General features: G+C 48.5%; 1 protein-coding gene across 2 annotated transcripts; it reads left to right on the top strand.

Annotated features, from left to right (window-relative positions):
• The first annotated feature begins 3 nt into the window (after nt 1–3).
• On the top strand, nt 4–5,606 carry LOC123043606 (nuclear poly(A) polymerase 3). 2 transcript variants are annotated; one of them, XM_044466106.1, is made up of 10 exons: nt 4–228; nt 325–402; nt 507–605; nt 1,139–1,201; nt 1,280–1,441; nt 2,821–2,934; nt 3,259–3,321; nt 3,411–3,707; nt 4,291–4,455; nt 4,574–5,606. In XM_044466106.1, the coding sequence occupies exons 1-10, from the start codon at nt 4–6 to the stop codon at nt 4,901–4,903; spliced, it is 1,596 nt and encodes a 531-aa protein (XP_044322041.1). In that variant the 3' UTR covers nt 4,904–5,606. The 2 variants fall into 2 exon arrangements, with proteins under 2 accessions (XP_044322041.1, XP_044322042.1); XM_044466107.1 differs by having other exon boundaries at nt 7–228; nt 1,283–1,441.
• Nucleotides 5,607–12,706: the final 7,100 nt, after the last annotated feature.

Raw genomic sequence — 12,706 nt, 5'->3', positions numbered from 1 at the left:
GCCATGGCCGCCTACTGCCCGCTGCCGGCGATGGCGCCGGACCTGCCGGTCTGGACCCACGCCGCGCCGGCGACCCCCGAGCCCCAAACCCTACCCATCTTCATGTACCCGCCCCCGCCGCCCCCGCTCCCCGCGGGCCGCCGCCTCCTCCCCTGGCCGGTCGCGCACCGGCCGCCTCCCGACTTCTTCTTCGAGATGGACTACCGCCGGACCCACTCCCTCGTCCAGGTGAGCCCCCCGCCGGCCGCCGATTCCTCTGGTTTCTCTGCCGTCCCCGACCGCCACTGAGTAACCTCGTGCTTCCTTTTCTTGGGGACGATGCAGTTCTTGACGGACGAGGGGGCCATCCCGACGCCCGAGGAGGAGGAGACGAGGGAGCAGGTCATCCGCGAGCTCAAGAAGGTACTGGGGCATGGGGATTCTCGCTTGAAAAAATTGGGTACTGCGGGCATGTGCGTCGGGGTGGAGTTCCTGAATTCTTGTGTTTTCTCTGCTTGCTCTCGCAGATTGTGACGGATTGGGCCAAGACGGTTGCCTGTGAGGAGAGGGTTCCCCCAAGGCGGGTGACGGCTACGGTCCTCACCTATGGTTCTTACACGTTAGGGGTAAGCAAGAACGCAAGATATTTACCAAAATGATGTGGTCATGGTTTCTCTGAATGCTTGCGGGGTTGACCATATTGGTTGGATTATCCCCAATTTCAAGATTCTATAGAATTTCATGTTTGTCGTAGTAAATTGGTTGGATTATGCCCAATTTCAACGTTCTATAGAATTCCATGTATGTAGTAGTAAATTGGTTGGATTATCCCCAATTCACGCTTTGAGATTCTATGGAATTTCATGTTTGTAGTAATGCCTAAATTTAGTGCTTCACACCTCTTGGCAATTAAGCCGGCCTATATTGCAAGGAAGGTAGATTACAAGCCTATTATTAGAGACAATACAGGAGCAGAAAATGGTCTGCTATTTATAATGCCCGCCCTTATGCCCAGATAATTCTCTGAGCGTTAATTGTATGTGCCATTATAAGTTATATGCCTTGTCACATATTTGTGCACCTTCTGTTTGTTCTAGTTGTCGCTTATGATGCAACAAATCAAGTGCCTTGGCTGATCAAGTATTTTTGTTTGTTCAAGGCTCACGGACCTGAATCTGACATCGATGCACTATGTGTTGGTCCCTGTATCGCAAACTTGCCGGTAACTATTGTGGTTTGTGTTCCATCTTTCTCCACCTTTAATAAGAGGATACTAACGCATGTCATGTCAATCTTGCAGCAGCACTTTTTTGTTGTTCTGCGACAAATTCTCAAGTGCAGGCCGGAAGTATCAGGACTGCAGACTGTGGAAAATGCCAAGGTTCCATTGATGCGATTTAGATTCAGCGGGATTTCTGTTGATCTGACATACGCCCAGCTCCCAGTCCTTGATGCAGTTCAGGCAAGTTTGTTGCACTGACACCCCTTCTAGAAAACTATACCTGTATTTACGAATCCTGCCTGTGCAATTACCTTAACTCATGGAGTGAATCTGTTAGTGAGCATTAGGCCGATATTGTTCTAGATAGTTTAAGTGCCTCTGATCTGAGGAGCTAAGGGTATAACTCTGTAGTATATAATCTCTTTAAATCTGGCACCTCAAAATCATCAAACATGGCCCTGAACCTTGGATACCTTTTTCCAGTGTCAAACCTGACTGATTCATAACCGAATGAGGTTCTAGAAGTGCACAACTACGATCCTGACTTTCCTTGCACTCTCCATCCTCAGGACACATGATAGAACATTCTCTTTGATGGCCTTTGCCGCACTGTGGAAAAAGACTCCGTTAGTGACTTGGGGTTACCAGCTAACAACTATTGTGCACCCCTCTACCTCTCTTTAGATGTTCAAAATAATCATACCAGATATCTGACACCACATCCAGAAGATTATTGGATAATCCATGTTGCTCATCCTGAGCATCAAACTTTTTGATCTGTGTGACAAGATCTCACTACTTTTCCTTGACATCACCCCCACAATTTAACCCCAGCCTTGCAAAAAAAAACTATGGGACGTCTAATGTCATTTGACCATTAGTCAGGAGAAGTCCACTGTACGTCATCGCCTCACCCATTTCGTACCAGCTGTTTCTCGAAACTAGCCTGAAAAACATTGATGCTCGAAAAAGAAATGCCCTGTACTTGGTTCTTTTGCTCACAACAATATGTGCATGATGAAGCCAATTCTTGTCAGGCTTATCACAGCAAAAGGTGTGAAATCTGGCTTCAAGCCATGCTAACTAGCACCCTGTCAAAATTAACTATGGCTGGTGAATTTGCTTGTTGGTCCACGTGTAACAAGCCCTTCCCCTTTGAATCTTATGGATTTATTTGAGAGTTGGATCAGATAGTGACCAATATTATTGTTATGTTCTACTATCACACGCCTACCGAATGAGGTCTGCTAATCCCTAGGAATAGGGGCACAATATATAATTCTATTTTTCTGCTTGCCAAGCAGTCAGTCAAGGAGTTGGGCTGAGCAGGCCTGAAAGCCACCACATATTCCCATGTACGCACTGACTTTTTGTTTGGTCAACACATTTGCAAAGAACTTACCTTGATCAAAAGAACTCACATCTAAAACATCTAATTTTGCTTGTAGTAATATTCTGCAGTTTTTCTGAGTTCACCACCCTAAATGATTTTTACAAGATAAATCCATATATGTGGAGTATGATCCCTCCAAATTATCTTTATCATGGCTGTCCCACAGACGTTGTACTTATGTAAAAATGGAAGGTCTATATTCTGACGGGTTTACTTGCTCATGCAGGCTATAAATACATCTAGTCCTCAGTATCTTCGGAGACTTGATTCACGGAGTTGGAAGAGTTTGTCTGGAGTTCGTGTTAATGAGCAGATTGTGCAGCTAGTGCCGAATCAAGAGGTTACAGACTATTCTAATTTAATTCACCAGCACTCAGTCACATTTTTGTCCCCTACATAATTGTACATGAGAATCCAAGTAGTCATGTTTGAATCTACGCTTCTCTTCAATTCATTTACTTACTCTTGTATTCATCTATTTCTGCACTTCCTGCTTAACATGCTCTTGTTTCCTTTGATTTATTTATTACTTACTCTTATCAGTGCTCTTGTTTCCATTGATTTACTGTGACTATGGTATTGCTCATTATTATTTTTACACAAGAGTACTTCAAATTATTGTTATTTTTTCACTTTAAATTCTGTTTGTTAACAATTTATGCAGAAATTCCAAGTTCTGTTGCGATGCATAAAACTATGGGCTAGGAGGCGTGGACTTCATTGCCATGTATGTTGTTTAATATGTGCTGCTGATTGCTGTTCAGCTATATTCTGGTCTGACTGTGTCATGTTGACATGTCCTATGCCATTTTGCAGTTGCTTGGTTTCTTTGCTGGGATTCATTTGGCGATTCTTGCAGCATATGTTTGTCAGAAATTTCCAAATGCCACTGCCAATGGTCTGTTCACCATGTTCTTTGAGATATTTGCTCACTGGCCTTGGCATATTCCAGTAGATCTGCATGGTCAGCAAACTAACTGCACGCGTTCAGATGGGTGTTTAATGCCCATAGTGATGCCTTGTTCTCCACCGGAGCTCTGTGCGTCTAATATGACAGAAGGTACCTTCAGGAAGATCAGAGAGGAGCTTATGCGTGGTTATGTTTTGACCAAGGTCAGTAAGTTAGGTAGTTTCACTTCCAGTTGTGTTCATCCTGCTTTTCGAAGTCCAGTGGAGTTTGTGAAATGCACAGATTTTGTTATTTAGTATAATGATGGTGGATTGGTGATATGTAGCTGAGATTGGTCAACTTGCTTATGCCTACATAAACCAACACTTTCTGACATTCCTAGGCCACTTCAGATCTTCCATGCATGCATGTGTTCGGCACTCTTTCCTGTTCTAAATTTCTTTCCCAGGGACAACTAATCCATTCAAAATGATCTAGCTTGACACATAGATACATATCTTGTGTTCCTTGTTCACTTCAAGTACTTGACTATATTTACTTTTTGCATTTTGCTATACGCCTAGTTCATTGATACTCATCTGAAGTTTTAGTTCATAATATCATTTCAGTGAGTATACATTTTCCCCTTGTCTGCCCTCTTAACAAAACTGTACATGATTCAGCTTATCTTGGAATATTTTTGCCGTTCAGTTTTCTCTAGTACTAGACCAGTGCGCATATGTTTGCTTGAACACTTTGAGTTTATTTTTGCATCAACTCTTAACAGTTCTTTATTGTTTGGCACAGGACCTAGGGAGCCATGAATTTGAGTGGGCATGGATTTTTGAACCCTTCCCATATTCGACAACATATGAACAATTTCTTTGCATTGCTCTATGTGCTCCAACTTCTGAAGAACTGCATGATTGGGCTGGATGGGTTAAATCCCGCTTCCCTTACCTTATTCTCAAGGTTTGTTTGCTGCAGTGCAGTCGTCTTGTTTTTCCTTCATACTCACGCAGCTCAACTAATCATTTAGTGCAAGGATGTGAAACTGTAAATCTAAATGGTTTTAACTTGTGCTCTGCAGCTGGAAGATAACGGCATTGAGTGTGACCCCAATTCATCACAGGAAGTTGATCATACAGTGATCAAACCCAACATTGTATATCACTGGGGCCTCATCCCTCAATCAGATACTCTTCTTGATCCTATCTCTCTGAAGGAAGATTTCATGAAATATGTCATCAATGATGTCTATGGAAAGGTGAAATGTACAGACTCGGAGCTGACGTTGTCCCTCGTTGGCGCATCAGAGCTGCCAAAAAGCATGTACAATGACTCATTTTACTCTCGGCACCTGCACCAGTATGGGGTGGCCTACCAGGCAGCAGCTGACTGTTGGAGTACAATTGGCTAGGATATTGGTGGATCATCTGGCACTTACTCTTTTGCAAGCATCTTATATGATGATCATCGGGCCGATACTCAATCATGTCTGTGGGTTTCTTGTCATCTCCTTATTGCCCCTAGCAAAGGGAACCTGAAGACCAGGGTATTCTTTTATTAGCTCCCAGGTGCACTAAGATCATGAAACTGACCTGGTTCTGCTCTGATGGTTATTCAAGCGCATGTGTAGTACTGGTCAGTATATCGGCATAGCCTCTGACAAAAAAAGAAAAAAAATTGGTATTGTCGGCATAGTGGCTTATAGCAGTAGAATGTAAAATGTAGGTTATTGTTTCAAAAAAAAAATTGTAGGTTAGGTTTACATGGCTCACAGCTGCCAAACGGAAGCCGGTGGAAGGGGTTACTGTGAACCCATTGAAGATGGGGAGGCAAACAAAAAAGAAGAAGGTGAAATGTCTCTGCATCAACGGTGTCCAAGTGCTGGTTTCTGCTGTGAATTCTGATGCCTGCTGGGCGCAAAACCACCCAAGGTGCCTGCAATGTATAGTTGATCTTCTCAGTAGTATGTGCTGTTACATTTTGCAAACAGGACAGCCCTTGTCACTGAACCATTCTTTTGTGTAACTGATAACTACCCTACTCTGAAGTGCCTGATCTGATGTGGTGGTACTGAATAATAAACTGTAAAGTGAAAAACACCAGTTGAAACTGTATGTGGTCTTGTGTTCCGGTGCAGAGGTGGATGATGTTTGCTAGTAATGTTTTGTACTGTACGTATTTGGTATTGATGATGATGGTGATGGTGCATACTGTTTAGCATGATGGTATTTTGTTGCTGCGTACATGGTCCAGGGCCGGCGTTCAGGTGAGAGGAGATGCACTTGGTCCTGGCCATCATGGCCTTGGCTCGTAGGTGTATGTGTGCCGTCATAGTATTTGCGTCACGCCTGCTGACCCGGGCTAGCTCTTGGGATCATTCTATTTTTGAGATCCGAAGTTTGCGCATCATAGGCACGAGACCCACCCTACAAGCCACGGCAAATACGGCGGCACGAACAATCATGTACCCTGACTTCACCGAATCAGCTGCCAAGTTTGTACACATGTTTTTAATTTCAGTTACTGCAAGTCTGTAGATATGTTGTTAAATCGGAAAACAAAAGTGCGTAGATATGTTTGCCATGGAAAGGGGAACAGCGAGAGCGATGCGGCGGAGGTGAAAGCGGGAATTCACTCACGTTGTGTGCGTGCATGGTCGTTGTCACATGGTGGTGGTGGCACAGGGCCGGGCACGGCGAGCGGCGTCGCGGTCACCGACAGCGGAACAGAATCATCGGCAGCTTTTGGCGTGGGGAGTAACATGCACGGCCACTAGCTACTCCATCCATCGGTCCCGAAGTCATCTCACTCATCTGCGCACATGCGCTGAGCAGCCCACCACGTCCGGCCGATCCCGACGCGCCCTCGCACCCGCGCCACACGAACTCGCGAACGCAGCTAGCACGGCACATCACTGCACAGGGGATGCCGGTCGACCCGGGGCGCGCACGCTCCCTCGATGAGTCCGCATGCACCCTCGCACCCGCGCCACACGAGCTCCAGAACGTAGCTAGGGCAGCACATCACTGCACAGGGGATGCCGGTCGACGAACCGCTGCGCACGCTGCCTCGATCAGTCTGCAGGCAGGGCGCGGCCGGTTCCACACCGCACGTGCCGGCCAGCGCGCGCCGGGGCCATGCCCACGCGTGCTATGCTCAGGGCGCGTGCGTGGGCGCGTGCATGCAGCCAAAGCATACGTGATGGCAACCCGGCCGAGAGCGCGCACGCGGCCGGTATGTCTCGCTCGCACGGAGCAACAGGACAGAGCTCGGCGACGACGCGGCCGGGCCGGTGCATATGCGTCCGAGGGAGCATGCACGGAGTGGAGCGGAGAAACCCGGTGCTACTGCACATGCGTCTCTTGCGCGCGCGAGCCGGCAGTGCCCGCCGGTGGCGCGGAGCGGCACTCGCAGAGCGTGCAGCCGAAGCATACGTGATGGCAACCGGCGCGCGAACGCGCACTCTCGCGGCCGGTAGGCCTCTCGCTCGCACGGACAAGCAGGACACGACTCGGCGACGACGACGGCCAGGCGTGCGCGTACGTCCGCCGCCCGGCCGTGCCATGCCATGCCGTACGTGGCGCGGCCGCGGAGCGAGCCCACCCGCTCGACGCGACGGCCCGACAGGCACACGAGCGCGTGCCGCGCCGGCCAACCGCGTAGTACGTGCAGCAGCGTAAATGCACGCCCGTACGTACGTACGTACGTGGGCGAGTTACGTGCGCGCGTACCGATCTCGATCTGGCCGGCCGGCGAAGGCCCCGGTTGGGCGACGGGCGACGGCGCATTAACTGGACGCGCGGTGACAAGTCGACCGTGGATCCATCCGTGATCGATCTGATGCGCGCGTGCGTGCGTGCACGGAGCGTACCGTTGCTGGTACGCTGTCGCACCTGCCTGCACGTACAGATTTATACACCCTAGCTAGCCTAGCTGCGCGCGCGGCATCTGCATGCTCCAGTAGTCAAGTACCGGCCGCTGCATGCACGTGCAGTTTGTCTCGATGCCGATCCACCCGCTCTCGTCCGCTAGCCGCTACTATAGCTAGCTAGCTCGGCTCCATGGACGGCCCCAAACCAGTCAGTGCGGTGCATAACTTAACACACTGCATACATATACATAGATAAAAATGTACACTGAAATCATGTCCTGAACCCGAAAGCATATGTCAACTCTTCTTTCGTTTACATGCTGCGAAATACATGGAGATGGAGTGCGTATAGAACAAGGTTGTGTTCTCCCAGCGCAGACGAAGAGGGCGCGCGGTGCAATGGCAATGCAAGAGGGACATTGTTCTCGTTCTCGTTAGATTCAGCATCTTGGTTGGGGTTGTGTGGCGGCGGCGATGTACTTTAGTAGGAATAATGTCTCCCATATTCTATCCCCGTCCCGATGATGCGTGTAGCATCGTCGGAGGACGTGTGGAGGTTTGTCTTCGTCGGATATTGCGATACTCGGTCGATGCTGCTCTTCGGTGGATCTGTTTGGATCCGGTCATCGTCCGTCTTTGTTTGGATGTTTACATGTTTGATCCTTCTGATCTATGGCTTTCTTGATCGACGATGTTTGTTACTCTAGTGCGCTGGTCCTATGAGGCTTTATCACAACGACTTTTCGACTGTTTACTAGAATAAGGTTTGCCCGGCTCTGGTAAGCAATGGCGGAGCTATGCTATGACCTGAGGGGGCCGTGGATGTCGGTGTCAAAACCGGCGGATCTCGGGTAGGGGGTCCCGAACTATGCGTCTAAGGCTAATGGTAACAGAAGGCGGAAGACACAATATTTACCCAGGTTCGGGCCCTCTCTATGGAGGTAATACACTACTTCCCGCTTGATTGATCTTGATGAATATGAGTATTACAAGAGTTGATCTACCACGAGATCGTAATGGCTAACCCTAGGAGCTAGCCTATGATTATGATTGTTGTCGTCCTACGGACTAAACCCTCCAGTTTATATAGACATCGGAGGGGGCTAGGGTTACACAAGGTCGGTTACAGAGAAGGGAATCTACATATCTGAATCGCCAAGCTTGCCTTCCATGCAAAGGAGAGTCCCATCCGGACACGGGATGAAGTCTTCTATCTTGTATCTTCATAGCCCAACAGTCCGGCATGTGCATATAGTCCGGCTGTCCGAGGACCCCTTAATCCAGGACTCCCTCAGCAGGCCCCGAACCAGGCTTCAATGACGATGAATCCGGCGCGCAGATTGTCTTCGGCATTGCATAGCGGGTTCCTTCCCCGAATACTCCAAAATACCTGTTGTAACGAGCAGTGTCCGTCTTCCCATTTAATGTTACACTCATCGGCTTATGTACCTTAATAGTTTTAGCTTCCACGTGTCGAGCGAATGCGAGAAGTCGGGGCATTTTTACACTTGCCACCCTAACCATGTAAGTAAATTGTCTGTTTAAAGAGACGGGGATCTTCAGATCCAATCTACACCATCTTCCCCAAGCGAGGAATCATCGGAGCTTGCCCGCAAAAACCACTCCAATATGGCTGGCACTCGCAGCTCTTCCTCCCGCCCTCACAGCACCAAGCCGGGCGATTGGGAGAAGTGTACTGTATCGCACGGTCAATTGGTGAAGTTGCAGACCCAAGGGTTTCTACCTCCTGCATATCTAGTCCCCGTTCGAGCCGGATTGGCTTCCTTTGACGACGGGGAGCAAGCGGAGAAGTTTCCCAACCCATCCAAGGGGGAGAGAGTATGGCTTGTCCCCTACTTGCTGAGGGGTTTTGGATTTCCAATCCATCCGTTCCTCTAAGGGCTTCTGGAGTACTATGTCCTCCAGTTGCACAACTTCACACCTGCCTCCATCCTGCACATTGTAGGTTATGTCGCTCTTCGCGAGCTATTTCTGGGTTGTGAAGCCCATTTTGAGCTATGGAAGAAGCTATTTTGCCTCGTCCCTCGTAATCAAGAGGGATCAATATTCCAAGTGGGCGAAGCCGAGATATGGCGCATCGTCGGGACCGGATACCTATCCGGCACACCGAAGAAGGCATCCGAAGAATGGCCTTCTGAATGGTTTTATATCGAGGACGTCTCCCTTCCCGACCCAATCCGAATGGGTCTTCCTGAGTTTTCAAGTGCTCCGTTAAAGAAACGCCTCAGCTGGCGTCCCCGGAGCCCCAGGGAGGAGGATAGCACGGAGGTCCATCAATTGATGAGCAAGATAAGGACACTTGCAAAAACCGGATTGTCGATAATCGAAGTTATGGCGATATCGATAATGCAAGGGGTTCAGCCACTCCAATATCGAGGGCGTCCCATGTGGCACTTCAATGGAGAAGACGATGCCACCCGCTGCGGTCAGAAGGTCTAGATACCCCCGCCGTTTTGGCGAAAATACTGTCTGAATTATATGAAGGGGAGAAAGAGGAGTTCATCCGCATTAAGCCACAAGACGGATTTTGCATGTACAACCCTCCCAGCTGGGTGAGTTTGCATCCATTACTCTACTCTATTCATTCCCTGAGTGCTTTTTCATAAATATTTAATCCGTCCATTTATAACAGGAATGGCGAAAAATAACCAGGGAGATCCATAGCCCGGCACCACAGCCAGAGGACCACAATCGGGCCCTTGACCCCGGATTCGAAGAGGATCCAGATATATTCGTGGAGCTTGAGGAAGGGGTGTTTTACCAGGCGAGCTATGACGACACAAAAGTGGCCATCATCGCTGACTATCCCGGCCTCCTCCCTGTGCCACATGTAAGTAATTAGGAGACTCATCCTTCTAATAGGATTTACTCTTTCCACCTTACCCACCGCACAATTTCTATGCTCTAAAGGGAAGATGATCGGCGCGCCATGCCGAACCCGAGGCGATTCGCCAAAAAGGGGCGCCTGTGCCGGGTAGGCCGTCAAAAAGAAAGGCGAACAGAAACATGGCCGAGCCGTCATCAAAGAGGTATGGCTTTAAACATGCTCTGTGGTTGTCATCTTAAAGTATGACACTATCTGTCGTGTCTTAGCAGAAAGAACATCCACCGGATTGTGTCCGGGGATCCTGCCGGCCGTGCCTCTACTAGCCAGATTTTGGATCCGGTCTCGAGGACGGAGGCCAACACGGAAGTGACACCAGACTGTCATTATACAGAGGATTCAGATAGAATATCCGCTACAAATTCTGAAGTGGAGAGCGCCATGAATCATCGGCACCAGCGGGCCGCACTCCGCGACCCTAGTTTTTCAGAAGAGGCTTTCAACGCCTTCAACTCGGGTGATGCGTACATCTGAGCTGCTCAAGATGGGCTTGCTAGAGCCACAGACCAGTATTTAAAAGATATACGGGTAAGTAAAATCTGATAATTATGTATATCAGTAGCCCCTGAGACTTGAAACAGTTGATACAACTGATTTAAGGATCATTTGTATGAATAGGTTCTCATAGAGAAGCACAACCTGTTGTCTCAAGAGCTGGAGAAGTGTCAAACCCAGCTAAGGGCCACAACTCCCGAACTATAGGAATCCAAGAAGGCCTCAACTGGTAGTGTGTCCCTCTATCAAGAAAAAACATAATCACATGTACCAGCGGTGTTAACACAGTTGCATATCTGATGACAGAATCTGCAGACAATCTGGGAGCAAATCCGGAAATCCCACGAGAGGATGAACAAAGATCTCAAAGGCAACTGGATGCTGGCGAGCGTGTACTTAGACGGGTCAGGCAGGAGAAAAACAATCTCCAAGATGCTAATACCCGGCTGGGCGAAGAATTGAAAGATGTTCGGGCCCAGCTGGCTGACTCCGTGAAGGAAAATAAAAGGCTCCAACGCGGCATTTTTAGTATGTGCTCAAACGAACCTTTATATAGTTCGGCGAAGAAAGGGACTAACAGAGTTATGCCTGTAGGTATGCTGATTGGCCGTCCCAAAGAGGAGATGCCCGGATCCTCGGGCGATCTGCTACAAGAGCTGTCGCAACTACACGAGCAAGCTCAGCAGGCAATGCGGAGTGTCGCCAAGGCCTTGTGGCCATCCGCCTCCCTACCAGGGAATATGGAGGAGCTTGTACATCTATTCAAGGGAGCGCGACAGCGTTTCCGATTATGGAAGATATCGGCCTGTCTAGAAGGTGCATGGAGGCTTGGGCCATGGTGAAGACACGGTATACCAAGCTTGATCCGAATCATATGGCCCGGGTCGGACCTTTAGGGTCAGATGGGAAAGAAATTCCAGTTAGTCTGGTGTATGACCAGGTAGTATTAGCCACAAAGTATTCTCAGCAGGATTGTAGATTAGACAACCTGTTGGATGGCATAGAAGAAGCTTTTGAGTCTAAGTGACCATGTACTTCAATGGACATATTTGTCCCTGGCCATATTGTAAAACATTTTTCATGGCAGACCTTTTCGTTTCGGCCCCCCCCCAGACCCGATAGTCTGGAGTGTTTCCGAATACCCGCTCGGTAATATAAACCCGGAGTACGCGTGGAAACCATGCGCAGGGGTCATAGTTGCTTGAACAAACAAGTACCCAACTAGCTATGTTATATTACATTGATAGTAAGAAACATCTTCCAGAGAGAATAGTTCCGTTAAGGGTTCCTTTCGCTGGGTGTGCATGCATTAACGTGCATGTCCGAACTGTGATTAAAAAGTCGCAGTATATGTAACATCTGGGGGTTCATAGTGTAATAAGCAAAAAACATCTTTAGTCCACCGACCGAATATTCCATTAAGAACGCTAGCTTTCGGCTTCACCCAGTCTGAGGTACACACCCGGAGTACCCGGCAGTAACAACCGTAGAGGTGCTCCCTTTATGCCCTAGCCGAACTAACGGGAACGTAGGGCATAAGCACAGGAGCCAGGCAACCCAGCGTGGCCAAAACTTAAGTCATATTGATGCATATAATGGCGAAGAAAAGGTACATATGGAGAAAGGACACATATGCGGCGAGCTTAATGCTCGAAAAGTAATTACAATAAGCTTCTGTGTAAGAAGCCCCCAGGTATAATGAGCGCACATACTTGAAGATTAGTGCATCGCAAGTGTGCGGTCTAGCCACACTAAAGCTTTAGAGCTATGAAAGAAAAAGCAAGAAGAGAGCTAAAAAATAAATAGAAAGGAACGAAGGGAAGGAGACGAACAAAGAGTTCGGCGCTAGGCGTAGAATCTTCGGAGTCTGGCCGCGTTTCATGGGTTCGGCTCGAGGTGATTATTTGATGCATCACGCAGGCGGTACGCTCCTCCGGTGAGAA

Source organism: Triticum aestivum, chromosome 2B (genome assembly GCF_018294505.1).
Source record: "Triticum aestivum cultivar Chinese Spring chromosome 2B, IWGSC CS RefSeq v2.1, whole genome shotgun sequence".
In the NCBI taxonomy this organism is placed as follows: Eukaryota; Viridiplantae; Streptophyta; class Magnoliopsida; order Poales; family Poaceae; genus Triticum; species Triticum aestivum.
This window is presented reverse-complemented; position numbering and strand designations above follow the sequence as displayed.

Bases quoted from the DNA above. Each gene is read 5' to 3' on its own strand.
- LOC123043606 (XM_044466106.1), top strand. From the start codon at position 4: ATGGCCGCCTACTGCCCGCTGCCGGCGATGGCGCCGGACCTGCCGGTC. The intron at 606-1,138 runs GTAAGCAAGAAC...TGTTTGTTCAAG, and splicing joins ATGGTTCTTACACGTTAGGG to GCTCACGGACCTGAATCTGA. The intron at 3,322-3,410 runs GTATGTTGTTTA...GCCATTTTGCAG, and splicing joins GGCGTGGACTTCATTGCCAT to TTGCTTGGTTTCTTTGCTGG.